Source organism: Fusarium subglutinans, assembly GCF_013396075.1.
Source record: "Fusarium subglutinans strain NRRL 66333 chromosome Unknown NRRL66333_c0000055, whole genome shotgun sequence".
Taxonomy (NCBI): Eukaryota; Fungi; Ascomycota; class Sordariomycetes; order Hypocreales; family Nectriaceae; genus Fusarium; species Fusarium subglutinans.
In genome coordinates this window covers 62,617-90,586 of record NW_023502118.1, presented here as the reverse complement: position 1 = coordinate 90,586, position 27,970 = coordinate 62,617, and the positions used below count along the sequence as shown (strand labels likewise).

Here is a 27,970-nt window from a genome sequence, read left to right as displayed (position 1 = left end):
CCCCATCATGCCCGGCTCCCGCTTCTCCGACATGGCCGACCATGATTCTACCAACAACCTCTATGGCCTCCAAGATCCGAATCTAGGTGCTTTCATTGATGATGGCTCGGTCGTGAAATCCGACCCCTCCTCAGCCTCCCTGCCCAACGATTCCTCCCGTCCCCAGACCCAGCAGCAATACTACAACGCTGCATGGCAGTTCACCGGCACGCCCCCTTACGACTCGTACGACCCCTCTAGCAGCACCGCACCTCCTGCTCAAACCACCTATCAACCTTCACCTTGGAATCTCGCTTTCGGCCAGGATCAACAGAACCTTCAACAGCTTCCCATCTCTACCGGCATTGACGGCCTTCCGGCAACCTCTCTCAGCTCCGAATCAATCTACGCCGCCTCAAATCCTTCCCTGCGACAGCCTAGTTTCAGCGACAACGCCGTTCTTCAGCCAGCCCTTATCAGTCATCTGACTCCTGCTCTGCAGGAGAAGCTGCGCAATATCGCCATGCCACCACATCTTCAATACCACTCCCCCAGGAGCGCCTCTAGCCCGGACTCAGCAAATGGCGAACTCAGAAGGGGTATTTTTTCGTCACCGGATCCCGCCGATGGATCTTCGAAAGCATCGCGAAAGCGCAAGTCTTCCGCTGACCCCGAGGATGAAGAGGAAGAGGACGAGGATGGCGATCAGCCAGTGAAGAAGACCGCCCATAACATGATTGAGAAGCGATATCGAACCAATCTGAATGACAAGATCGCCGCTTTGAGAGATAGCGTTCCCAGTCTTCGCATCATGTCGAAGAGCGCGCGAGGTGAAGACACGACTGAAGATCGCGAGGAACTCCATGGTCTGACCCCAGCTCATAAGCTGAACAAGGCTACAGTACGCTGTGCTCTTCTAGCGATTTAACTCATGCTAATCATTGGACAGGTTCTGAGCAAGGCGACTGAATATATTCGACATCTTGAGAAACGTAACAATCGGCTGCTCGACGAAAATGGTGCCATGCAAGCCCGAATTGCCGCCTTCGAAAAACTTTTCATGGCCGGGGCGATGAATGGCGCCATCAGCCCTCTTCAGCAACCACCTACGCCAATCCAATATGCACAGGATACACAACAGTTTGTCGGGGGCCCGTCACAGGACGGCAACGCACAGCCAGGAGGACTGATTCAAGTTCCCGATGATATGAAGAGAATCATTTCGCAACAAATGGCTTCTGGTCAACCATATCCTGTACCCCAGCAACAGTTTCGCGGTGGAAATCCCGCGCTCATTCGACAGCAGCAGCTTCAACAGCAACAGCAAATGCAGCAGGGTCGTTGGAATAATGCCGGCCCTTACTTTGGTAAATTGATGGTTGGCTCACTGGCCGGTCTCATGATTCTGGAGGCGATGCATGAGGATGAAGTCAGCAATGAGAAGCCTGAAGGTCGTGGTTTGTTCGCCATGCCTATTCAGCTTCTGAAGAGTGCAGCGAGCGACCTTGACTTGACTGTTGGAGGCTATCATCTGCATACTTCCCTCCGAATTATTCTCCTACTTGGAACATTCCTTTGGGTGTTTGCTCCTTCACTATTCACACAAGGTTCACAAAAGTCGAAGAAACCACAAGTCGGGGTCCTTCAGGCAGCGCCATCGCTCGCTTCGCCGATTCATGTTCGCCGACAAGCTTGGCTTACCTCTATCCAGACCGTATGGGTCCCTCGTCACAATTTCTTTCTCGAGGCGGCAGCTCTCATCTTGAAGACCCTCAAGCTCAGCCTCCGAAATGCAATTGGAGTTCATGGTTATCAAGCAATCACCGGTTTGACTCAGGAGCAGGAAACCGCTCGTGTCCAGGCATGGAGTATTGCCCTCGACTCGCAGTTGGCTGGCGGCGACGTTGAGATCAACAAGAGCCGTCTTATTCTCACTCTCCTTGCTTCCGGCACTCTCCCCGACACTCCTGCTAGGCTCATGCTCAAGGCCCTCCATATTCGCGTTCTTCTCTGGGACCTGAGCCAGAACCGACTTTCACTTGGGGCAATCAACCTCATTGCTGCCAAACTTGCTCGCAGCAAGTGGAATGAGGCCCGCCAGCTGAATCGTCTCCTTACCCAACTTCACCGCGAGTCCTCCGAGCAGCATGACGACGATTTGCCCGAACATCTCGCTCTTTTGGTTGAACAAGACTGCGATGAAGTGCTCAACGACGATGTTATCCAGCGAGCACACAACCTGGCTTTCAATACCGATACTGACTACAACGTTGTGACCCCTATGGATGGCATGGATTCTGTTGTTGACGATACCGCTATTGGATCTCCTCTTGATGCTGTTGCTGCCTGGTGGTCGACCCAATTCCTACACCGAACTTTGGTCGCCACATTGGAAAAGGACGAAGAAACGCTCAGCACTAAGGTAGAAGACATCGAACTCACCATAAAGGCTGCACCCTTGGGGTCAACCGCGCAGGCTCGGGCAATCGTGGCACGAGCAGTTCTCGTTGATAAGGCACGCGGCGCTAACATCGCCTCTGCCTTGCAATCAATGGGCAACGAAAAGGTCGATGCTCTCCTGAGCTCTTCCATTTGTGTCGTTGACTCAAGCTTCCAGGCTTCTACTCCCGATCTACGACTTGCCCTACGATGCGCCATGGCCATCGCCCACCTCCGACGCGTCGAATGCACCCCTGGAAGTACTCACCAAGGACTCCGTATGATTGAGTCAATCATGACCCGTGGCAACGCCCCGCAGATGTCTCTGATTGGATGCACCGCAACCCTCGAACTGATGGAGGAGCTCTACGAGCACAAAGCAGCAGCTGAGACCTTCCAGGCCTCTCTTGAGCGACTATCTGGTGGTCTTCGCCTATGGATGGGAGGATCTCCCGGGGAGAAGTGTGGCGTTGCTTCTGATGTACGAGAGAAGGTCGTTAGCCGGTGCCTGGCCATCAACAAGAGCATGGTGGGAATCGATTCGGATACCGGCTACGGAAGCCTCGATGAATGTGAAGACGACGGATGTTAGACGACCAGGAGCAATTATCCCTTTGATTTTTTTCATTGTTATAAGCGACATACACCCCGATACACTTTTCTGCCACTCCATTTGAGCACCTCTTCACGATCTATTCTGCTTGTTGCCCTTCCGAGATGACTATCTGTACGAAAACGGTTATTAGATTGGTGGGAAATCCTGGCGCTTATCATTCAATGAGTTTTAACTTGGCGACGGGTAAAAGGACAATCAAACAGTACATGGCGAAGGACATATTATTTTTAACGGACTTTCTGACGGACTCAGCATACGCGAAGTGTGTTGAAGTGTTTTGACAAACAACGATATTTTTCCTTATTCTCATTCAAAGTACATCATTATGGCTCAATTCCCTGCTATCACGTGTGGTGATATCTGCTGCTGAGTGGCGTAGTGAGCGGCCACAGTGGTTTAACAGAGGACTTGAAAGCGATCTCAATATTAGATATCCGCAGAGTAACAGTAATATGAGTCTTGAAGGACCTTGACCAAAGTTGACGCAGACTCATCGTGCTTTTTCATAGGAATGGGAGGAGACTTTGACTGAGTTGGAACTTGCAAATTCTAGAAATCAAAGGAAGCTTGACCAGGATTGAGAACAGTCCTACAGACAAGACTTTGAAGACACAGATGATCTCGAGCGGGCTGAGGACACTGAGCAGTAAGTCCCAAACATGCTGGACTCCTGGTCTTACTCAAGTATCCTCTTCATCGTCCCCATCCTCATTCTCAGAACCTCCAAGCTTTTCGAACAAAGGCTCAGACACTTCAAAAATCTCACCAATCTCCTGGGGGCTCATAGTGTGGTGAAAAGATAGGAATCTGAAGAGACCTTTGGGGTAGAGTGAAGTATCTGTACCGCTGACAGTTGAAGTACCCTGAATAAGTCGTTTCAATCGTCTAAACGGAGTGAAAGTGCACGGTCTGTTGAATAACGAGCAGTGCTTGCAGACCCAGACGTCGTTTCGAGACTCATCTCTAGTGCAGGCCTGAACCCTACCACTGAGCATGTCGATTGCGGTACAAGAGTCGCATTTGAAAGCGCCTACTCTGACGTCCTCCTCCGACCAATTCAGTGCACCATGACGAACTTTCATAGGATCCGACGGCCCAACGAAAGTCATCTGTTCATTGGACATTTCATCGAACAAGTCATTGCCAAAGTTCTTTACCATGAGCTTGTAGTTGTACCCCCAGCTGGCTTTGGCTGGGGCTGGACGGGTAACTCGTTGCTGAGAAACCCAACGGTATTTCTGATTGAGGTGATCAGTCTGGAGCATCTGGACGTTCCCCATGGTGAGTGATTGTGGAAACCCATTGAGAGGTTCAGTATACACAATTCCCTCGAAGGCCTGGATCAGTTTCATAGCAGCTCTGTACGCCTCTATGGCGTATTCGGGGTCAGGACGTGTTGGATCGTATCTGAGGTGCAGGTAGGGGCGTTGGAGGTACACTGTATACCATCGACCGTCTGCCTGCCATTCAAATCGGAGGGCAATGCAGGAGCCTTCGTGGAAATTCTCGAAAGGTCCGACACTTGGGCATCCGACGAAAGCTCTGGGATGGGGTTGCCTGTCATTCATGATTTCGGCCACCAGATAGCCGCTCCGGACGTCTGGTCTGAGCCCGGTGATGCCCTCAGGATCATAAGGCAGGGGGATGCTCATCTTTTCAACGGCCCTATGGCCGTCTGATAGCCCGAAATAAATGAATAGATAGTGCCCCTGGCGAGATTCGGCGATGTTCTCTCTGATCAAGACGTTCCTTCCCATTCGATATGTTGTGAAGGCCTCGGCAAATGGACCGCCGCGTGTTGCCATCGGTATGCAGTGAAGATGAACTTGGTACCGCTCCTCCAACAGCGGAGACGATACGTTCAACCCTTGGCCGTTCAGTCTAGGCCAGTTTACCTGCGAACGAACTGCTCTGGCCGTGTCAGAGAATAGACGAGCACGGCGTTGAAGCATATATTTCATCGCATTCCCTGGGGTAGCGGCAAAAATCCAACGGGCTTCGGCTCTTAAGGCATTCAACATCACCTGCTCAGCCATGTTCAGCAGAATACTAGAAATAGATCGATCTTCAAAAACCAGCAAAGGAATTGTGTGTCGGTCTTCAGGGAGTGACTTCACGGCAGTATTGTAGTGCGTCTTGCCATGAGCGGGAACATGGAATTCGATGTTTCTTTCATGCTCTAGGTGGCGAACCCAGGCTTGCCGGGATTGACCGACATAGACCCCCACGTACTGATCTATATCAGCCTGCGCCTCATCGCGGGATTCGTCCTCTGGTTGGTCTTCCGGGTCGGTATAGATTCGCACATAGATACATGGTCGATCGCCAGGCCAGTCAATTGACGCATGGCGGATCTCAAGAATGTTCTGTAGAGAAAACCTTCCATCCTCGAGCGTCTGCTTTGCTTCGGGCAAGATTGCCTCCAAAAGAGCATCCACGTTGTTGTCCAAGTTGCTCCCCATGAAAAGCTCATCTGCTTCGGACGGAGAAAGTCCCAGCAAACGCAGATCCCCCTGCTGCCTTGAGGTTGATAGAACGAAGGAACGAATGAATTTTTGTAAAGCCCTGTCATTAGGGTGACTCCGAATTGACACTTGTGGTTCTCTTGTCGGGCCAAGTAGATCAGTCGTTTGCTGTGTGAGATCACGGAAGGGCCTTCCTTCGACAACGATACTGCTAGGCAGAACGACTGGTAGGTAACAAAGATCAGTGAAATCCAAGGGGCGCTGTCAAGCTTACTCACCAGGTATCTGCAAAGCTCCTTTGAAGATCAAGACCAGGACATCACTGTTGATTGGATTCCGGCCGAACAGATAGCCCATTTCGCCCTTCCATATCATCAGACGCTCACCATCTTTGATCTGCCTGGGTATTCTTCCACGGATGTTAGATGGTACACTGTCTAGTGTATCAACATATCCGTAGTCTATGGCGACGATCACAGCTGGGAGGTTTCTAATGGCGCCTACCGAAGGCCATGGGACAGTCGGAGCAACTCTCAGGAGAGGCTGCTCGACCGTGGTGGCGAGCGACATGCTGGGTTCTTGGATTTGTGTGTCAAATAACGACAAGAAAGATTCTGGAGATGAGGTTGCAAGGAGAAAAGAATTTGAGGAGGGCTGAGAAGGGCTTTATATAGATTTCTGTAGAGGCTGAATCACACACACAAGTGTTTGCTTTATTGCTACCAAACCTACGCTGTGAATCAATCATTGCTTGTGTTTGGCAGTGACAAACATGGCCCAACTACAAACGCTAAAGCTTGTGTTCATTGTTACACATTTGCTACCTATTGTTATACCTCCGAGGTGACTCATTGCTCCGATATAATGATAGTGAATTAATGTAACTACCTTGGCGTTTTACAAGGCGGCCCGGAATGCTTAAATCCATGGACCTAACTTGGGTTATCGCTTTCCCTTCGATTTGGATGTATGGATCACTTGTCAGCCTAGCAGGGCGTTATCGCTAACCTGCCTCCAGTATCGTCGAAGCGAACCTCATCATTACCTGTGCGACGATGCCTACGCTCCGCAAGTTCTTCAAACATGTTGCTCCCAAACTCATCGGCGAGTCACGATATGGAAGCAAAACAGGAAAATCGTCAAAATATGGCAAGCCAGATACAGGATCCAAGCCTCCGAGTCGACCATTTGTCCCGTCTTCCCGGGGACGCCGTGACCGAACACAATATTCACAATTCGATGGCGATGAGAACCCTATGCCCGATAACTTTGCTCTAGGACCTATCAATGGGCGCGTGGGACACAATACCAGCGTTGGTCAGAGCGAAGAGGTAACGGGCTGGATCGATAGTGATTCTGAGAAGGGGATCGTTGGGGGGACGATCAAGCCAGCCATTGTGCAGACGAAGACGGTGACGGTGGAGTATGATTGATCATTGTGATATCGATCGATGATAGAAAAGGCGTGGATAAGGTCTCGGGGATTGCATTAACAATAATTGTATGGATAGGAACTTTCGCTTTAGATACCACTTTAGTAATGATTTATTTCATCTCAAGACTCTGCCCAGCCGAATTCCCCCAAATGATACTATCGAAGATTACTAAACATAAATACATGGAAACCGTTGTACGTCAATTGCGTCTGTCAAATTGTGTGATAGATAACGTAGAACTAGTTCCCGCTGGTGGTATGATTATCCGTGACCTACCTAGTAACAACTGGCTTGGGTATTGTATTCCACTACAGAGTACTAAGCTGTCAACTGCCGCAGGTTGACAATAATTAGTGAAAGCTCTCACATGGAATCCTTAAGGACGATGCTCTAAACAGTATGTAATTTCAACAATACAGCTCAGGCATCACCTCTCCTTTCTCCTTGACTTCGAACTGATACGGAACATGTGCTCCGAAGAAGCTCAAGATCAACGCCTTTCTTTCAACCTGACTCAATATTGAGCCAACGATAAAGAGTCCGAGGATCTGACACCTTGGCTGAGTTGATGCCGCCACCATCCAACCAGAGATTGCAACTCCGAGTTGCATCACTGCAACCTCAAAGTTGAGCCCCAAAGAAAGCGGCAGATTGATCTTCACCCCTGACCAAACCAAGCCTGGTACATAACCAGATAACCCACTACAAAATCACCTTCCGCTTTCGAAGACGCCGTCTCTTGGGGATCAGCATCCGTGCGGTACGGTCCTAGTCAGAAGGAAATCCTCTTGCAGAAAAGTCGTCACCGTTTTCTCCCTGCCAGGGCGACAAGAAAGCTTAAGGACTTTATCCTAAATAATGAAAATACTTAGGTAAGTTTAGTACATTTTAGTAGAACTTTATACCAGCTTATTCTAACACCTTCCTCCTTATTGGAACCTATGTCCCACTGAGTTCTCACTGAGTGCTTCTTCGGAAGAGAGGGAGGCAATTTGGTTACGTACAATTTATAGCCAGGTACAGGGGAAGATCTCAATGTTACTCTGCGGAACGCGTCGATCTTGGCGAAGGATGATGACCCCTGCTACGGTAAACTCGCGGATGGTTCCGTCGGATATAGACTCAATGAGCAAAGACAGAGAGGTACAGGGTATATTGATTTTCATGGGAGTTTGGAAATATCAAGAATTGACGTTTCTGCCCTTCCAGTTATTGTGTTATCAGGTAAAGGAAGACTAGTTTCATATGAGTTGATTGAAGTAAATCCTAATTTTGGTTGATTTTTGTTTCTTTAACTTGCTTGTAGTGCTCCAGACTACGGAGCATATCCTATGTTTCTCCTACCAATACATCACCACTTTTACAACTTCGCAGACAGAGCCCATCTCTCCTTAATAAGATCAGCAGCCTTCTCGCCAATTCCATAAGCAGGCATCTGTGTATGACCGTTGTTCACAGTTGGCATTATCGAACAATCAGCGACTCTCAACCCCTTAACACCATAGACCTGTAGCTTCTCATCCACCACAGCCATCCGGTTATCCCTCTTGCCAGCGGCACACGATCCACTGGCATGATAGCAAGTCGTAGCATTATCCTTGACGTACTCCTTCCAGTCCTCGCGCGTCTTGTACTTGTGGTGCACAAGATCTGAGGGCCATGAACCCTTGACAATGTCCTTGGTGCCCGATCCCTCGGTGATGATCTCGTTGCCAAAGGCGCATGCTTCAGCGAGGACTTCGAGATCGAGAGGGTCAGAGAGGTAGTTGCAGTCGACGACAGGGACAGAAGTTGGCGAGGCGTCGCGGAGAGTGACGGTGCCTCGGGACTTGGGAGCGAAGAGCTCGGCGATCATACTGAAAGCATGTTTGTTGTCGATGGGGAATTGGTCGTACTGCTTAGGGCCGCCATAGCACTCAGTGGTAAAGAACTCGATCTGAGGCTGCTTGGGAGTAAGGCCCATAGGATCGCGGCCTTCTTTGCGAGGGGCTGCATTCCAAATCTTAGAGTCGGCGAGACGCTCATCTATGCGAGCGTAGGCAAAGATTCCGAATGGGAACACTGTTAGAGGGCCCTTCTTCTCCTCCTTCCATTGCTTATAGGCCTTTTCTAACGCATTACCGTGGTACACTAGAGAGTCAGTGGTGAGCCCCCCCTTGTCAGTCTCGTAGAACATAAAGACGATCAAGTGATCCTGGAGGTTCTTTCCAACGCCGGGAAGATCGACGAGAGTTGTGATACCGTGCTGCTCCAGCTCGACCTTTGCACCGATGCCTGATCGGTTGAGGACGTTGGGCGAGCAGTAAGCACCGGAAGATATAATGACCTCTTTAGAGGCCTTGAGCTCAACGACTGATCCATCGGCCTTGACTGCTCGAACACCAGTGGCCTTCAACTCTCCGTGGCCGTCCTTCTCAATGATAACCTTGTCAACATGTGTCTCGACCATGAGGTGTAGGTTTTCTCTGGGTTTCTGCCTGGTGATGAAGTCTGCGCTAGTGGTACGAAGGCCTTGGTAAACTGTTCTGACAGAGTGGCCGCACCCGTGGGGTCTCACACCCGCTGAAAACATATCGTGGTCAAGAGGTAGACCCTTTGATACCATGGATTCTCCGATCAAGTTGGAGATAGGAGCCAAGTCATGAGGCTCGGTGTGGACATGACCTTCATAGCCATGGGCGCCCTTGGTCTCCTTGAACCAATCTTTTGTGTGAAAGTTCTCAGCCTGTACCAAGTCAGTAATTGTATCTGAAGAGATGCATCAGTGGGAACGTTGATATGGTTCCCTTTCACTTAGGCACATACCTTGAGCATATACTTGAACATATCATCACCACTCCATCCGGGCAGGTTCCAGTCATCATAATCTTGTTTCTACGCAGGTTAGAATCTAGTACTAATTAATTGACAATCATCAAGGGAGCTCACCATTCCCTTAACCATAAGAGTGCCATTGACGCCAGAGGAGCCACCAAGGAACTTGCCTCGGCTAAGCTTCACAGAGCGGTTGTTGATACCAGGGCCAGGTATAGAGACGACATTCCAGTCTGTCTCCTTGTCAAAGTTGTTAGACCAACTAAAACAATGCGTTAGTCAATGTTTTTATAAACAGCTACGGATACAGGAGCAGGGGTACTTGCCCTCCAACCATGTGAACGTCCTCAAGATGCTCATTATGGGGACCAGCCTCTAGAACGAGAACCTTGACATTAGGATCCTCAGCGAGGCGTGCTGCCACGACGCAGCCTGACGTGCCACCACTATAAATGAGGTTAGTTAACCAATAATAGTCTTGGGCTTGAACCTTAGTTATGAGTGCGGAACTTTACCCGCAGATGATGAAGTCGTAAGTAGAGTCTGGAGCAGCAGCAGCAGCCATGTTTGTGTTATTTGTTTACTGAAGAGACAATCTGCCAAAAATATAAGAGAAAAGTTATCAACGAAGAAGTCAAATTGATGCCAGTAGCGCCTCTGTTACTTATATACATGACATTACCCGAGGTCCACTATCATCAAGGCTGTCTATCGAGCCACTCAGAACCGGAAATTCGGAAACCTTGTCACTCAAACAACAGGAGGATTCCGGTTATGTAGCAGCTAAGCATTAGGTCCATCATACCATTCCTAATAAAGGCAGTTGAGAGGTTCAGATGTTGCTGGTCTGGTGTGTTGTGCTCTTAGATCCTGGTTCTAGACAAGGACCCTGAATAGTCTCAGTTGAACCAACAGCATGAATATGGCCGCAGGTTATGCACCAAATTGTGGGTTCATGCTTAAAGAGATAGGGGGAGTTTCTCTGAGAGGCATTTACCCACCCCGCTGTCTGATATGTCGACGCAGGCTAGAGCGAGTCCTCAACTCTTCTGGAGCATCCAATCGGGGATGTCTCCGCCCTTTTCAAAGATTGCCCTACGGATCCGACGTTGCAGTGCAAGGACTTTGCATTTGCATCAGAGAAGGAGAAAGGAGAAAGGAGAAACGCCGGGTCTAATAAGTCTCCTTGTCCCCTTATTGCAACGCGTTCCGCGGATGGAGCTTGGGAGCTTGGAGCTGGGTGAGTGTACATATATGGGCCTAGCAGGGTACAGCCATGCAGCTGCAAGAGAACAGGCAACAGGAAGTATCACATTGCCCAAGATCATGTCTCATCCCCGGCCAAGGACCTAGAAGCCCTGACGACGCTTAGCTTGGGCGGGGCGGAACTAGTTCCACTCCCGCTGCAGATCACCGCGGCTAAAGGGCATCAGTGGAGAGGATTGGCCGCTAGACATGCTGAAATTGCTGTTAAGTTTCTGTTCTAGCGGGGTAGAGCTAGGGGCAGCTAGGGGCTTGGGAGCAACGTTGTAAGGTTTTGCCTCTAACAAGTGCTTGGAGTCTGGTATGTACATACATACATACATAGTCAACGACGTTAGTACTGGCCTTTACCAATAGACAGGTTGAGTGATTATCCTTGTAGACACTAGAAACTCACCGTTGACCGTTCTAATTTATCCCCACAGACACACTATCATCATCTTGGTCAAGGGCCTCGAGTTATGACCAGGGCTGCCCTGCCTTGGGAATGTTTTTGACCAACCAACAACACCGGCCGGGGTTCTGTGAGACTGTGGACCTGCATATGCAGTCAACCATGTTCTTTTCCGTAGCAGAAGAAGAAAAAAAAGCAAAGAAAAGAAGTGCTCGCAAGTTCTTCTTCAATGGAAGACCTTGAAAACTTAGCGGAGTCAAATTGACTCGTACATGACTGTGCCGTAGAGATCAACAAGACCTCGAAAAGATACTGGATGACTGTACGAGTTGAGTACACAATATGAATGCTCATCAACATATCCCAAGTCATGCATCAGGGTTGCCAAGTCTCCCCGGTCCACTATACCCAGCGTCTTGACAAGGTAGCACTCCTCCTACGACGGCGTCAATCCTCAAGTGAGCCATGGGATGGCCAATGCCTCTTACACTCTGCCAAAAGGGGGCGTCAGATCCTGCATCTGCATCTGCTAATTCATGTCAACTTCACAAGTCACATATCACACCTACATATGCCGGCCAGGCCTGCCATCTCCTCATCTCCATCTCTATTCCCCGAGGCTGTCACTCCTGGTCTGCATACGTTGTCTCGATTCTATTAGACAACTCTTGCAAGCTAAGGCTCTTCATTATCAACCAAAATGGCAACACCCTTCCAGACTGAGGCCTGGACGGAATATGGTCTTGGCACACTTGTCTTGTTTTTACGATACTTTGCAAGATGGAAAACAGTTGGCTTCAAGGGATATCAAGGCGATGATTACTTTGCTCTTGCAGCCCTTGTCTTCTGGACGGTATGCCGCTTCACTCTCCTTACCAAGTCATCCTTGCTAACATAGGCACATAGTGCGAGTTGGTCATGTTAGAACTTATCGGTAAAAACACCTGCAAATTGTGTCGGTTCAACTCGAAGGATCACTAACCCTACAATAGGTCAGTCTGGTACCAACATTGGCGTTACCGACGAGATGGGCGCCAAGATGTCAGCTGCAGAGATAGCCAAGCGCGAGTTTGGATCGAAATGTCTCCTTGCAGGATGGAACTTTTACGTGACTCTAATCTTTACCCTCAAGGGAGTGATGCTCTGCTTGTATAGCCGCATGACGTACGCAGAGCCTCGATTCAATGTTGATACATGCTAACAGAGCTCTAGGCTTGGTCTCTGGCAGAGAAAGATTGTTATCTGGACACAAGTCGGAACAGTTATTGCTTACATAGCAGTAATGGCTGCTATTTGGGGCCATTGTACGCCTGTTCACAAGAACTGGCAAGTTTATCCCAACCCTGGTGGTAAGTGTTGTCCTGACTGAACCGACTTCCGATTCTAACAGGAGTAGACACTTGCACCCTCGCCGTAGCGAATTATCTTACGCTGGTAGTGTTTAATATTGTGTATGTTATCGTTATCTAGGTATTCAAACTATGACATTTGATCTAACTCGCGAACCCAGAACCGATATAGCCATCGTGTCCATACCAGTCCCTCTACTATGGACTGTAAAGCTCACCATCAAGAGGAAACTAATGATTGGAGTTCTCCTTTGCTCTGGTGTTTTTATCATGGCCGCAACACTGTTGAGATGTGTGTTCTCGCTACGGTTAGTCCCTCCCCCGAGGCATAGTTCTTGGTGTTTTGCTAACAGCCCAGGGATATCCAAGGCATCAACACATCGACAATTTGGGCAATTCGCGAAACCTTTATCGCTATCCTTGCAGTGAACGCTGCTGCTATAAAGCCTTTGTTCTCAGCTTCTCGATGGCTCGTGTCGAGCAAAGGAAGCAGTCGGGACAAGGGAACGAGCAGCTACATCAACAAACACGGCCACCCACTCGGAACAATCGGTGGATCAGGTATCTCTGGTGGTATCTCTGCGAACCGACATCAAAAATACATGACACAACTCGACGACAATTCGAGCGAGGAACATATTGTTGGGAGGCCAGAGTTTGTGGGATACAGCAAGCCCGAGGTCAGGGCTGGCAGCACAACAAGTGGACAGAGTGATAACCAGGATGGCATTATGGTTACCAGGACCTACGAAGTTACTCCTGGAAAGTCTACACTGGATGTTTAGGGGATTTGGATTATGGAGTTACAGGAAAAAGGCAATACCTAGTATGGAGGAAGTGTGGGAAACACATGTAATTATTGTAATATACCAATAAATCCATCAATTCAGCACTCAACAGCTGTTTCAACACATGTAAAAGTCTGATTAAAGGTTCGCCTTGTTAGAATGCAGTTCTCAAATTACGGTGCAAAGCTCTGCTTGCCGCGAAATTACTCATATCTTCAGCTTCAGGTAACCAAGCTAGCGGGACCAGCAAACTATTCCAACAACGTCAGGTCCAGGAATTGGCCGTGCTGAAATCTGAATCTACAGGTGGCGTTGCTCTGTCTCGGTAGCTGGACTACCGGTAAACTAAGGAATTAACTAGCGCTGCCTAAGCACGGTCTTTGAGGTTGTATTAGTCGTATCCTAAACCGTCTAATTACCGCCGACTACGTAAATGAAACAACCCCTGATTGACGTTAGGGAGCCTTTGCCGCGTTACGCCCGGCTCCAAGACCAAGACCACTCTTGACACATGATTGAGTTTACATACATAGTGACATCCGGTTTCCGAGGCAGAGGCACGTTTCCAGGCCGAATCCTACTGCAAGGGGTTCATATACCCTCCCCTGCTAGGATCAGTAACTAACCCCTGAGGATTACGTACCTGGTTGTCAGATTTGGTTTTCCTTTTGTCCGACGAGTTGGGATATGCCAAGCAATACAGTACAAGATCTGATCGCAGAAGCAATAAGTAAGACATGCAGCATGAGATCAATTAGTGAGGTGGCATTACGTATTGTGTTGGCAGCTGTCGTCAATCGGCATTCAACTGTTTGGCAGTTCCAAATTTGGTATCCAGCTCATGGCACTGAACCTCTTTGGAAGAGTAGGGCTTAATCCGGTGGGTATTCTCCAAGTCATGTCCAAGAACAAATGCCATTGCTAAGGCACTAGTTGCAAATCATGAATCTTGGCAGCTTGAGTCTGTGGTTTCGTGGCTCTTGGTGGACTTTGGTCAACAGCTAGTCCACGGACTAGACTCGTAAGCTTGGCAAAGATCATGATGTTTCTCATGCCTGACTCAAGTGCCAAGAAACAAGTTGTAGGTTCCATGGTGAGGGGTGCTATATTACTCGTCTTTGACTTATGTTGAGTTGTGGCTTGTTACTGGCAGTCACGAGACTGTGATATGTTACTCAGAACTGTTGAGCTTACACAAGCTAAGCACATACTATCTTGAGTCTCCACGTGAAGCTAAAGAAGACGCTGTAGGGACCTCATGGTGGTCTGGGCCAGCCTTCTAATAAATGGCTTCACCAACACTAGTCTCGGTCTCACTTTCAGACTACTTGTTAGTTACGTTTCATAAGCTATTGGCTGTGAATATGAAGTGAAGGAGACGTAACTAGATGTCTGCTTCAAGTAGATATTAAGAAGGAAGCGAATTTGCAACTATCAATTACTTATGATATAGATATCATAAATCTAGTAAATGTTGCCACAAGTTTAGGACTAGGAAGCCTAAGTTTAGACTAAGTAGGATCAATCTATCATAATGAAAGAAGGTCAAATTGATCAACCTGCGTAAAGCTGCTCGAAGTTATGTCCAGAAAAAATTGCTAAACCATTGAACGTGCTCCTTAATAAACGCCATTTCATATCTACATCGCCTTATCCACACGAACTCAACCCCAGACATCCTCAAGCCACTTATTTCCCTTCTTTGCCGCTTCAGCCCAGCTCGTAGCTTCAGCCTCGCTCCAATTATTCTGCGTCTTCATTGACTCTTCCACCACGTTGCCAACTTCTCTAGCCATTGAAGCCCGACCGCAGAAGTAGATACTCGCACCATCTCGAAGAAGATCACATACATCCTTCTTCCTCTCCTCAACTTTGTCTTGGACATACTTCTTTGGCTGCCCATCTGCACGTGAAAACGCGGTAACGATCTCAAAACTGCCCTGTAGTTCTTTTGCCACCTCAGCGAGTTCATCCCGATAGAGATAATCTTGGTCAGGGGCACGGCATCCGAAAAATAGGATCATCTTGCCAACGGGCTTTCCGACAGATTTGAGACGTGCTCGTTCAAGGATAAACCCGCGGAAGGGAGCGAGACCGGTACCAGCACCGATCATGACGAGAGGTGTTGAGCTCATCGTTGGAAGTTTGAAGTTAGATCGGCGCAGACAGGCAAAGACTTTGTGGTCTTTGAGAGCATCACCGGGACCAGACAAGGCATATGTAGGAGCCTCGGGTCCAACCTCTGGTTGCTTGTCATCGCCGTTCAGAGACTTCCCTAGAGCGTAGAGATAATTAGTTGTGACACCTCGAATGGACCTGCTTGGGTCTCGTTGAAGAGGTGAGTTATCGACGCCACATGTAATCGAAAGCTTGCGTGCAGACACAGTGCTCGATGACGAGATGGAGTAGTATCGAGGCTGCAAGGTTGGTAAAGTCTCAACGACGTAAGATAGGGGAAGTTTGTCCCAAATAGACCCAGGAGCAACAAGAGTCAGGAGGCGACCAAGAGTGATATGGTTCTTGGCGATATATTCAGCATAAGCCTCTTTACTCTTGCCCAGAGTCGTCAGGTTCTGAGCAATCTCTGCCGAAGGTGCAAATCTCGCCAGTTGGCCAACGGTCTCTCGAGATACAGGAGCTGAGATCTCGAGATAATGCCGAAAGAGGGCCAGCGCAGATGTGGGACTGGGAATCTTGATTGTCACGCCTTCTTCTAGGGGTTGAACAAGAAGAGGCTTCTCAGCTCGGTCTTCAAGATCAAGAGCCTTGAGGAGAAGTTGTATCTCGTGGTCAGGGTTGATGGGATAGACGGCAAGATGGTCACCAGTTCGGTATCGAAGCTCAGGATGATCTGAAATATCGAGCTCCATATGGAGGCAATTTCGCCCGGGAGACGTATAAAGCTCGTGGGATGACTGGACCGTCAACGATCGAATAGGCGAGTACTGCTTGACAATCTTTGCAGGTCCGCTTCGGTTCTGAATAGGCTCGCCGAGGTTGAGATCCATGATATCAAGAGATTCATCCTCTACGAGCTGAATACTTGGCTCATATGGGATGTCTCGCTCTTCATAGCCCAGCTTGGTCTGGAAGTGAGTATACAGATCGTCCTTCCAGGAGAGGAAATCCTCTTCTGTGCCACCCTGAGCATCATTGGCCTTGGCCACCGGCATCAGCCTCTGTGCACCAGCTTTGTCAAGGAACTCAGCAACAACATCGATAACACGATTGTAGTACCTATAGCTGGTATTTCCCAGGCCGAAGGCCATGTATCGCAGGTTTGGTAGCTGAACATCAGGATTCTTGTGAAGCCACTCCCAGAGTGCAGCTGTGTTATCACTAGGATCGCCTTCTCCGTATGTCGAGATTATGAAAATGGCGAGTTTGCTTTGGGGAAGGTTGGCGATGGACTCAGGGTCGTAGTCGCATAGATCAGCGCAGAGGGTCTGAAGACCGAAACGCAGATGGCATTCTTTGGAGAGTCTAGTAGCAAACATTTCTGCTGTACCAGATTGAGAGCCCCAAAAGATCACAACGTCTTTGCCCTGATCATCTGTAAGTCTAATATTCCCTTTTCATGATATGAGAAAACTTACAGCTTCTTCCATCTTCTTTGCAATGTCACGAGTTGCTTTGGGCCCGGAAGAAGCACCATCTTTTGACCCCATCCGTTCGAACCAGATATGATGATAAGGATCTGGCTTATCCCAGACAATGCCTCGAAGAAGAAACGCTGCTGAGGCTATACCAACTGTGCCCAGAGCAGCAATATCGGCTATTGTCTGAGGTGGTCCCAGCTGGGAGAGCCGGTTCAAGGCTTCTGTTGTAAAGACGTTGGACATGATTGCTAAAGACTATACGAGAAAAGAGATGACAGTTTGCTTGAGTCTCTGGAGCGAGGAGAAGAAGGATTGACATTCATATTCATCATCTTTTGCCTTTGCTTCATCCGCGGAATTTCTTTCTATCCTAGGAAATTGACATACTCTATCTCTCATCCCACGTAGATCAAAGAGTCTCCAACGACTTCAGATCCCCAGCCAACGCACCACCATCTCCACACCTGAAACTCCAGACCCAACTAGACGCGCAGAAAACACCGAGAATCCGGGGCTAGCGTAGAGGCTATCCAATGACCCGGGATGGGCAAAATTTCCTATTTGGACAGAGGAACCACTTCACAGTGAACATGGGGAAGACAAGACGATGGATTCTAGATTCAAGGCGTTACCAGGCGCCAGGCTAGCCGGGTTCAGTATGTTTCCCCATTCGTCTTCCCTGCACTCATGCTCTTCGTTGAGATGGTGGGGAGGACTCAAGAGGGGGTGGCTAAATGAGGCCAGAAGAGTTCTCATGCTTCTAGACCAAGTTGTCTTCCTCAGAGTATTTCTTTCTTGTATTAATTGTGGCAAGTCAACGTTTGACGCTGCAAGAATGCATAGATAGATAGGTGGAATATCTTGTCTCTTCTGGACTCATCAATCTCTATCAAAGGCTCGACTTCACAATCTCTCCTCACGTACTTCGTCCTCTATCGCATCTACACATATCTTCGCGATCCAAAACGTCTCAGACGGTTTCCCGACTTCCATCCTCTGGTGGGAATAATCAACATCCCTTTTGTCTGTCAAGAAGCCAAGGGTTTCCGCTCTCGTACTCTGTATGAGATGCACAAGACCCATCCAGTGATTCGCACCGGCCCAAACTCTCTTTCCTATAGTTCCATGCAAGCCATCAAGGATATTTATGGTCATGGCACAAAATGCACCAAGGGAGAGCTACGAGACTATCACTTAGCCGATGTCATCGACAGGGCCGACCATGCTTGAAAGTGCCGTGCTCTTTCTGCTGCATATGCCTTGAAGAATCTTGAAAACTGGAAATTTAAAGTAGCCGATAAGGCAGAGCAGTTTATCCACGCTGCTAATGCTGCTTGCACTTTGATACTCAAAGCAGGCACACAACCCGATCCTAGAGACCTCAACTTCGATTACCGATATTAGCAGAGACAGGCACTGTTTAGCCCAGATTGACTCCATGCCAACATAAAGGGATAGGTTTCTTAGAGGAGATTGGTCTAAACTTTATAAGATATGTCCTAATTTATAAATCTTAGGCACCTTTAGGATAATATTTCCTAAGATTATCCTAAATCCGGGTTTCTTAGAGGAGATTATCCTAAGATTGTCTAAACTAGGTATGTAAAACATATCCTAAAACTCATAAAATTTAGGCTCCTTTAGGATAGTAATCAGTCATGAATATCCATTATACCAACTGCAAGTTACTATTTAACATCCCTGAGATAGGCATTCCAGAATTCATATTTTCGGGAGAATCGGTCCAACCCCAAGCTTCCTTTAAATACTCTTGTCTGCAATGGCTATTAGAATAATTAGTAACTGAGAAAATCTGGTTTCGGCTTACACTGATCGATTCGGCCACCCAAATTGTACATCTGCTTTCTGTAGCATGCCATATAAGGCTTCCTGTTCGAACAAGTTATGAAATCGGTCACCCGCCATCGTGATAGCTAAGCAAGCATATCTAGTTATAGGAGCAAAATTAGCAAGATGATATGAAGAGAAATGTTGGTCGGTCATACGCATAGCCCGTTGGATTGCGTTGGTTGGACTATTTTCCCGCATTAGTAGGAATCTATCCTCAACATCAATAATAAATTCTCACCTCAGCAACACCGCAGACCATCTTGACGGTTTTCCTGATCTCCTCATTTGTTGACTTGGCCGCTTTCGCCTGCCCGGGACCCAATTTTGGTGTCCTAGGGTTGTGAGCTGCCAGCAAGACCTGAATAAGCAGGTAATGGAGCACTCCTGTGACGACAGCATCGTTGAGATACAGCGCTTGGGGGAAGATGCCAGGTGCATCAGTGTTGATGTACATCGGGTGAAAGTGCCATGGCCTATCCGCCCACCATCGTTCTTGGGCCTCTTGCAACCTTTCCCATGCTGAGAAGCTCTGATCTTCAGACCCATAACAATAACGTAGACAAGCAGCACATTGCAAGATAGTTAAATTTGCAAAGGTACAACAGGTGTCATCGTCTTGAACAAGCCTAGAGATGTCTTCCAGGGCGAAATTTGGGTGGACGGGCCGGGCCTGCATAAAAGCCATGTGTATTTCTTGGTAAAGTTGTTAGCATAAATGACACCCAAAGCCTGCCTCCTTACCTTGTCGTAATGCAACCCAGAATGCCGCACGTCGTAGTCCAGTAAAGTCTAAAACCTTTTCTTGAGCTGCAACAAAGACTCGAGTACCAACAAGATGTGATTCGCTAGCCGTGTCTGCAGATGTGAGGGGCACGTCGAGTTCCTCCATGTAGCGAAGAATGACAATGGCAGTGAGGAGGTTTTCGTCCATGACAGCTGCAGAACTGCTCAGGGCAGGAATAAGGGCATCGAGACAGTTCTGGTGATAACGGTCGCCGACTAAGCCATCAAACCCATCGATTCTGCTTAATCGTTTGGCAGAAGCCGCAAGCACAGCGTTCATAAGTGGAGGGCATATGACTGCTCGACGCGGGACAATCGTAGCGAAATGTCTCTCGCTGTCACACAAATCGAAGAGCGGTGCCAAGACGTGGATGAAGTTGTAAAACAACATTGCCTCTTGTGGATCTTCTAGTGGCCATCTCGGTGTATCCAGGTAAATACCTGAGATGGCTTCGGCAACATTGTCCACTGGAAGTGGAATGTCTGTTCCACGAGAGCTCGCGAGCGCTGCAGCAACTTGAGGGCTCCCCACATCCAAAACAATATCGCTACCAAGGATAGGAGGAGATTCGATAGTGTGAGGCCCCGAAAACGATGAGAAAGGTCCCACGGTATCAGACTTCTGGCTGGGTGAGCGGGAGGGGTTCTTCCAATTTCCACTTGAAGATGGACTCAGTGCTCGTTTCTTTGAAGGACGGTCTTGATAGGAATAAGACGCTGAATCATTTGATCGAATTGTCTGTAAGGAAGCAAGGGGTGGTGAAGACTGATTGCTGGCACGGTCGATGATATCGCGTCCAATGTCGAAGTTTTCCAATGTGTCTAGGTTGTTCGAATCATGGATGTTGATGATATCTGGGGTCTCATCAACAAAACTTAGAGCTCTGGTTGTCTTGACCCATGGCTGGTCTTGAGAGAAACTGTAGTCTCTATTCTTGGCTTCAACAGCCTTACCAGATCGTATACTTTGTGTGTTGAGCGACAGAAGTCAAGGACAGAAATGGCAGCGTACCTCGGATTCAGACCATGTCGAAATCTCACACTGAAACCTCGAACACACTCAATATCACTCTTTCGGCAATTGGCACAAGAAGGCTTATCGTTGTCACCTGTTTCTCCGATTAGTTTCCGATATACAAGCCACCGCCGTTGGTAAAGTTAATGAATGCAACTTACACTTGAGATGTCTATCAGAAGTTGATAGTCAGAAAGGGGTAACATTTTCTATGTCAAGTAAAAGAGACTAACCGTTGCTTACAGATCTTGACACGGCAACCCTATCAGTTTACAGTACAGCCTCCATAGCGGGGCGACTTACGATGCATGGGTTGAGAGGCCTTGTTGATAGAGACTCTGACATGATTCATAGAGCGCATCAATAATGAGATGACGGCCCGTTCCACAAACTTTTGATGATGATGGGAAGATTGAAGGATGGAGCATGAAGGAATATAGCCTAGAGTGGATTAAAAGGGCAGTTGCCTTTCTTGGTCAAAAAGGGCAAGCCCAGCTGAATCCACATAAGTTTAGCCTCAAACTTCAACATCAGACTCCCTAAGTTAATGCCTGTTGGATGTGGTGGTAAAGTCGGACTGACCCCCGGGGGTCGTGCGAAAAGGTGGGTCAAGAACTACAGACCCGGACCGTGCTCCATCTTTATTAGCCAATTAAATCTAATAGACACGGTCCGGATCTGCTGTTTGTTGACCCACCTTTTCGGCGCTAGCAAGGGCACGATCCGGGTCAAGTCCGGGGGGTCAGTCCAACTTTACAGTACCATAACTGAGAACACTTCCCCATGGGGTTGATGTCGGTAATCTGGGGACTGACGTACATCGAGTAGACGAGCCTAGCATGGTCTAGATTCCCAGCTCACCCAATCAATCGAGTCCTTGGCCTTGGGTATTCTGGTCTAAATGCCGCTCGTTTGTATAATCTGGGGAGTAAGGCGTCAGGGCGTTGACCATGCTAGTCATTCTTTCTGAAAGGGAAATATTCATCCCCTCATTACCATCAGTTACAGATAATTCAGGTTTTGGAGTAGCAAGGAGTATCAAGCCCGAATCCTGGCTTGGTGGTGTGCTTCACCTGGGATGTTTAATATATAAGACCTTCGAATATCACCTGAATTGCTTCTTTTTCCAGATCAGCACCGAACTCCTTCTTCTCATTCTTCAAAACTCTCTGGAAATCTTCAAAGATATTCAATAACTCCAATATCAGCTTCACACTACCACAACCCCAACCGGCATCATGTCCAAGGCTGATACCAAGGAACGTCTCGAGCATCTCGAGGATACCGGCTCCCCAAATTCCATTCATGAAGTCAACATCAACATCAATGATCTCGACTCTATCGAGCAGACTGAAACCGGCAAGTTCTCATGGCTAATCAGCATCACTGCCGCCATCGGTGGCATGCTGTTTGGTTATGATACCGGAATCATATCCGCTGTTCTTGTATGTTCTGCCCCCCCTTACTCCATTCGATTTGCTGCCCCAGATACTGACGTTGGATAAAGGTCTACATCCACCAAGATCTTGGCAAGACTCTTACGTCTCAGGAGAAAGAACTCATCACCTCTATCACCTCCGGTGGTGCTTTTCTGGGTGCCATATTTGCAGGATGTTCTGCTGATCGGTACGGACGAAAAGTTGCTATCTATGTGGGCTGTGTCCTCTTCACTGTCGGTGCCATCATCCAGGCCGCTTCTTTCTCAGTCGCTCAGATGACTGTTGGCCGTCTGGTTGTTGGATTCAGCGTTGGTAGTGCTGCAATGATTATACCTCTCTACATTGCCGAGTGTGCACCGAGCAAGTATCGAGGACGTATGATCGGTCTTGACAATATGTCGATTACTGGCGGTCAGCTTCTCTCGTATGGAATCGGTGCAGCTTTTTCACAAATCTCATCTGGCTGGCGATACATGGTAGGCGGTGGTGCTATCCCTGCCATCATCCTTGCCGCTCTTCTCCCTTTCTGCCCTGAGTCTCCTCGTCAACTCATCTACCACGGAAAGCCTGAAGAGGCGGCCGCAGTCATCCGACGAATCTTTCCCAATGGTACCGAACAACAGGTCCAGGACAAGATCCGTCATCTCACATACCACGTCAATGAGGCCAAGTCCCTGAACGCGGGCAAGTCTCAATGGTGGGTGTTCAAGCAGCTCTATGTCAACCCCGCAAACTTCCGAGCCCTCGTATCTGCCTGTGGACTCATGGCTATCTCTCAGCTCAGTGGCTTCAATTCTCTCATGTACTACTCTCCTTTGTTGTTCTCTCTTGTTGGATTCTCCAATCCGGTCGCTGTCGGTACCATAATTGCTGCCACAAACTTCATCTTCACCTGGGTCAACCTCATGCTTGTTGACCGTGCCGGCCGCCGAAGAATTTTGATCTGCACAGTTCCTTTCATGGGTCTCGCTCTCGTTGTTGCTGCTGTGTGCTTCAAGTACATTCCTATCAACCATGATTTATCCTTGGCATCGGATGCTAAGATCGGCTGGCCTGCTATTGTGGTCCTGGTCAGCATGGTTATCTTTGTCGGATTCTACTCTTCTGGTATCGGCAATACTGCTTGGCTTTCAAGCGAATTCTTCCCAATGGAAGTCCGAGCTATGGGAACTATGATGCTTACCATGACCTGCTGGGGATCCAACATCATTGTGTCCTCGACATTCCTTACCCAGATGGAGAATACTACCCCCTCTGGTGCTTTTGGTTTCTATGCTGCCATCTGCATTCTAGGCTGGGTCTGTATCTACTTCTGTTACCCTGAAGTTAAGGGCATGACTCTTGAGGATATTCGAGAGATCTTCCAACACGGTTTTGGTGTCCAGCGAGCTCGAGAAATCCAGAAGGAGATGAAGCTTCTCAGGAAATCTACTGCCTCTGATGAGGTCGCCAAGGCTTAGCAAGCGGCTGGAAGTATGTGCTGGTATCCTTTTGGGACATGAGGGTTACAGTTGCACAGAAGTCGTTCGGATCGGTCTGCTTGGTTCATATACGATTCGGCGTTGGTAGATAGGATAACTAAACAAGACAGTCGTATAAATGTCATTGCCAAATGTTTTCAAATCTCTCCATTTTATAAATTGGCCAACAAGTGGTCTATACTCTGAAAGAACTGACCGGGCGAGCTTATTGGTATCTAGGGAACCTCGTAAGGTGTTGTGCAGATAAACTTTAAGCTATATTTTGAGAATTTATGATGAGATCTCAAAAGTTAGCCTAAGGGTATACTAAAGTTATCCTAAGATGCTCAAAAACACACGGAACCCAAGGACGGTGCTCGCGATGGGCACACTGCATGTAAAGGCATACGAGCAGGACTAAATTTTGGGGAAATACCTTTATTTAGGCTACCTCGTAGGTAGTCTCGCTTAAAAGCTAGACAGAGGTACTAAGGATGATATACGAAGTCAGGTATACTGCAACTCTGGTTGTTATGTGGAACATTAAAGACTTGTAAGAGGCACGCTGGGAAAGCGTGGGAGGAGACTGAGAAAATGATTTGCAGAGAAGTATAAGCATGTTTATTTGTACCATATCATTTATAATGACTTGAATGGAAAATTCTACAGAAATGAATCATCGTGAGATTTCTGATGTGGTGTTGTGTTACAGCCGAATAGTTTCAGCGAGTAAACAAAACGAAAGATTTTACCAACCAATCCAAACCTACAGAATAGGAAATTCCCCAGTCGGAAGCCACGGCGAGAGTTTCCTTCGGCCAATCTTTCCAATCACGTCTTCTTTTGAGTCAGTGAGGGGTTCGGAGAGTTAAGCCTCACCCGCAAATGCGGAGGCGACAGGGTCAAGGATCCGACATATAGATCTATTTACAGTAGGAGGCCCCGATAGAAGCTTCGTAGCTAATTACTCCATTTGGTATAATCTGACTTGTATTCTCCACTAGCAACTCATCTCAACGTCCATCATGTGTCTGAGATGAGGAAAGCTGATGATCTAGCCAATGGCCATGATACTATTCTCACTGAAAAGCGGAAGAATGTAGATCTTGTGACTTCTATTCCAAGCCACTGGCAGACACCATGTACTCATGTAACGAGGGTTTGTCCAATCGAGTTGAATGTGGTGTTAGGGTTGAGAGAGATTCGAGAAAACAACGAGCAACGCCGCGAGAGCTCCGAGTATCGGTGTAAATATTCTCGACCTAGATTACCGAGAGAGCCCAAGGTATAAGGGAGGAGAGCTCGCTCGTGCTCATCATCTCTCAGCTCTCAACTCTTCAGTCTCATTGTTGCTAGGAGAACCCGACAGACACACAGCTTTACCTTAACATTTCCTCTACAACGTCTTTTGTCTCCCAACATAATGGCCTCTCCTAAGCTCCAAGTCGCCGTTGCTGGCCTCGGCCGCATGGGTGCTCGCCACGCTCTCAATTTTCACAACAGAACACCCCGCGCTGAGCTTGTCGCCGCCTTTACCCCTGTCCAGAAGGAGGCAGACTGGGCCAAGGTTCACCTCGAGGGTGTTACAATCTACGATGACTACCAGGAGATGCTGAAGCATCCCGGTCTCCAGGCTGTGGTGGTTGCTACTGTTACTACCGCTCATGCTGAAGAGGCTATTCAAGCCATTGAGGCTGATAAGCATGTTCTTTGCGAGAAGCCTCTAAGTACCAGCGTTGAGATCGTTAGTGTCTCCTCCTCACAAATTAAGCTTATTAAGAACTCTAACTAACCCTTGTTCTTCAAACAGTCCCAATCCGTTGTCGACGCCGCTGCCAAGAAGCCTCACCTCAAGGTCATGTGTGGTTTCTCCCGTCGATTCGACGCCTCATACCGCGATGCCTTTGATCGCATGGACAGTGGTGCCATTGGTCGTCCCTCCGTTTTCCGATCTCAAACCTGCGATAAGCTTGACCCATCCGGGTTCTTCGTTGCCTATGCCGAGTTCAGCGGTGGTATCTTTGTCGACTGTAACATCCACGATATCGACCTTGCCTTATGGTACTTTGGCCAGGACTCTATCGTCAAGTCTGTTGTTGCTACTGGCATCACTGCTGTTCAGCCTGAGCTACGAAAGCACAAGGATGTAGACAATGGCGTTGGCATCGTAGAGTTCTGGGGCGGCAAAGTCGCATACTTCTACTCTTCTCGCATGATGGCTGCAGGTCAACATGACATGACAGAGGTCGTTGGTACTGAAGGCAAACTCGCCATCAATGCCAACCCTGTCGGCAATCTTGTCGAGATGTACGAGGCAACCGGAGTGCGACGACAGATTCCTGGCGACTACTATGGTCGTTTCGAGCATGCCTTCGTCACAGAAGCCAACGAATTCACATCTTCAGTGCTTGACAACCACAAGTTGCCATTCAAGCTTACTGGTGCTGTTCAGGCTGTTAAGATTGGTTGCGCACTCCAGGAGTCGCTCAACTCGGGCAAGAAGATTAACTTTGACGAGACTGGTCGTCGTATCGAGGAATCTAAGCTGTAAAAAGTATTACTATTGCCGAGCGTGTTCGTATTTAGATGAGTTTATAGAATAATTGGACTTTGTTTGCGCGAAACGAACATCCTGATCTTATATCTGAACCTCAAATGGAGTTGTATCCGTACTTGATGTCAAGCCCAACATTGAAAAACATTATCAGATGACATGTTATAATACAAGCCCAACCATATTTGTTGCCGGTCTCCGTCGGCCGAGCGGTACCAAGCAGCACCTCGGTACTATATATACCGATTCCCATCCACTAGCTGTACTTGGCACATAAGCTGGGAGATCTTCTGTTTCTTCATTCTAGAAAGATGCCCTTTTGGGAGTAATGTTACGCTCCATGGATCGTTGTGTTCAACCCATTTTTTACTCATTCAATGAAGCTTTATATAAATGGAAACTTAGTCCTGACTACAACCGAATCTCCATCAAGCTCACCTTGAAGGGTCAGTTATCAGGAGATCTAGCTTTCCAGCCAAAAACTAGATATTAGGTAACAGCAAGAGCAATAAGTGTATTACCTAAATGTGTTTATTGGTGTTCTTGACCTTTATGCCTTGGGGCTGAAGCCTCTTTTAACCTCTCAACTTATCACAGAACTCGAAAGCTCATAGGCCATTAACTCATTGAGCTCTGAAGGTCAATGAACGGAGGGCTGTCCTCTATCTCCTTTAGTAACACGCTAATTTGTATTGAGCTATCTCACTCTGGTACTTATGTAACTATACGTCGCTGTTTCTAAAGTTTCATGTTCTCATTTTAACCGAAAAGAGAATTGCAGAATTCTGACAGCTTTAACATAACCGGCTCATGGATAAGGCACTAGCCTGACTGAAACGGAATTAGAATTATATAGATAGTTCTTATTAAGGAATGTATAAAAATGCCTGCAGATAGATCAAGCGTGTGAAAGTTCTCCTAGTAAAATAGACGCTTATACTATGCTATATTTACTGCTAATTAAAAGTTATTAATTTATCATCTTCTGTAGTAATAGACCAGACTTACTAGCTATATCTTTAGTAATATCTTTACTATTATGTAATTGTGTTATTTGTTTATAGGAAGGCCTTAGGGAGTAAGAAAACTCAAGACTTAAAAAGAGGGTATTAGAATAAACTTAATCTAGGTAAGTTTAGGAGATTCTTTTTCCTCCCCTGAGAAAGAAATTGGTTATTCTGCTGAGAATCTTTGGGAGGGGCGTGTTTGCTGATCAAAGAGCGATATAATCCTAACGATGATGTTTGCGATGATGATCTGGGCGTGCATGTGAAGCTGAAGAGTGCAAGAGTTGAAATGAGAATGGGCTTCCTACAATATGGGCACGGCAGTTGTACACTATGCCGTGCTTGACCTCACGAGCTGACCTTTATGGTAAATCGTCGGCTTACAAAATAAAGGGATCAGCTTCTGTACGTAAAAGTCTCCAGACGAGCCATTTACTTGGCCTAGCTTGGGTAAAAACAAGGCGGCTTGTTCCATTGTAACGGTCCATGGGTGCTTGGAGATATGGGGAAGTGGTATTGTCCCTCGGCCCGACAGTGGCTCCGCATATAAACTCTCGACCCCATATGTCATTCGATTGTTTTGATTCCCCAAACCACCTTATGTAATGGTCATGATGGTGTTTGCAGCAGGTCTCATCTCTGGATATATTCAGCCTATTGCCATCTTTTGATCATCGTATACTCTACCAAACAGTCGGACCAAAAATCTTCACGAAGGA

General features: G+C 47.8%; 9 protein-coding genes across 9 annotated transcripts; 5 read left to right on the top strand and 4 right to left on the bottom strand.

The window, feature by feature from the left end:
- Positions 1 to 7: 7 nt before the first annotated feature.
- Positions 8 to 3,010, top strand: FSUBG_5557 (myc-type bHLH transcription factor; the record flags this gene model as incomplete). The annotated part of the gene is made up of 2 exons (XM_036683666.1): positions 8 to 880; positions 929 to 3,010. The coding sequence occupies 2 exons, from the start codon at positions 8 to 10 to the stop codon at positions 3,008 to 3,010; spliced, it is 2,955 nt and encodes a 984-aa protein (XP_036538899.1).
- Positions 3,011 to 3,714: 704 nt separating this feature from the next.
- Positions 3,715 to 6,069, bottom strand: FSUBG_5556 (uncharacterized protein; the record flags this gene model as incomplete). Its single annotated transcript, XM_036683665.1, has 2 exons — positions 3,715 to 5,723; positions 5,778 to 6,069. 2 exons carry the CDS (start codon positions 6,067 to 6,069, stop codon positions 3,715 to 3,717), a joined length of 2,301 nt encoding a protein of 766 aa, XP_036538898.1.
- Positions 6,070 to 6,413: 344 nt separating this feature from the next.
- On the top strand, positions 6,414 to 6,932 carry FSUBG_5555 (uncharacterized protein; the record flags this gene model as incomplete). Its single annotated transcript, XM_036683664.1, has 2 exons — positions 6,414 to 6,466; positions 6,518 to 6,932. The coding sequence occupies 2 exons, from the start codon at positions 6,414 to 6,416 to the stop codon at positions 6,930 to 6,932; spliced, it is 468 nt and encodes a 155-aa protein (XP_036538897.1).
- Positions 6,933 to 8,295: 1,363 nt separating this feature from the next.
- FSUBG_5554 (alcohol oxidase) lies at positions 8,296 to 10,314 on the bottom strand (the record flags this gene model as incomplete). The annotated part of the gene is made up of 5 exons (XM_036683663.1): positions 8,296 to 9,660; positions 9,741 to 9,809; positions 9,864 to 10,011; positions 10,058 to 10,195; positions 10,265 to 10,314. The coding sequence occupies 5 exons, from the start codon at positions 10,312 to 10,314 to the stop codon at positions 8,296 to 8,298; spliced, it is 1,770 nt and encodes a 589-aa protein (XP_036538896.1).
- Positions 10,315 to 12,106: 1,792 nt separating this feature from the next.
- FSUBG_5553 (integral membrane protein PTH11) lies at positions 12,107 to 13,540 on the top strand (the record flags this gene model as incomplete). Its single annotated transcript, XM_036683662.1, has 7 exons — positions 12,107 to 12,259; positions 12,313 to 12,340; positions 12,399 to 12,570; positions 12,619 to 12,755; positions 12,797 to 12,857; positions 12,917 to 13,063; positions 13,114 to 13,540. The coding sequence occupies 7 exons, from the start codon at positions 12,107 to 12,109 to the stop codon at positions 13,538 to 13,540; spliced, it is 1,125 nt and encodes a 374-aa protein (XP_036538895.1).
- Positions 13,541 to 15,207: 1,667 nt separating this feature from the next.
- Positions 15,208 to 17,385, bottom strand: FSUBG_5552 (NADPH-ferrihemo reductase; the record flags this gene model as incomplete). Its single annotated transcript, XM_036683661.1, has 2 exons — positions 15,208 to 17,088; positions 17,140 to 17,385. The coding sequence occupies 2 exons, from the start codon at positions 17,383 to 17,385 to the stop codon at positions 15,208 to 15,210; spliced, it is 2,127 nt and encodes a 708-aa protein (XP_036538894.1).
- Positions 17,386 to 18,903: 1,518 nt separating this feature from the next.
- Positions 18,904 to 21,136, bottom strand: FSUBG_5551 (ARCA-like protein; the record flags this gene model as incomplete). Its single annotated transcript, XM_036683660.1, has 9 exons — positions 18,904 to 18,926; positions 18,971 to 19,032; positions 19,149 to 19,177; positions 19,232 to 19,686; positions 19,735 to 20,741; positions 20,789 to 20,885; positions 20,953 to 20,963; positions 21,025 to 21,053; positions 21,095 to 21,136. 9 exons carry the CDS (start codon positions 21,134 to 21,136, stop codon positions 18,904 to 18,906), a joined length of 1,755 nt encoding a protein of 584 aa, XP_036538893.1.
- An 893-nt stretch (positions 21,137 to 22,029) lies between these two features.
- On the top strand, positions 22,030 to 23,690 carry FSUBG_5550 (myo-inositol transporter; the record flags this gene model as incomplete). Its single annotated transcript, XM_036683659.1, has 2 exons — positions 22,030 to 22,236; positions 22,299 to 23,690. 2 exons carry the CDS (start codon positions 22,030 to 22,032, stop codon positions 23,688 to 23,690), a joined length of 1,599 nt encoding a protein of 532 aa, XP_036538892.1.
- A 1,423-nt stretch (positions 23,691 to 25,113) lies between these two features.
- On the top strand, positions 25,114 to 26,241 carry FSUBG_5549 (myo-inositol 2-dehydrogenase; the record flags this gene model as incomplete). The annotated part of the gene is made up of 2 exons (XM_036683657.1): positions 25,114 to 25,434; positions 25,501 to 26,241. 2 exons carry the CDS (start codon positions 25,114 to 25,116, stop codon positions 26,239 to 26,241), a joined length of 1,062 nt encoding a protein of 353 aa, XP_036538891.1.
- Positions 26,242 to 27,970: the final 1,729 nt, after the last annotated feature.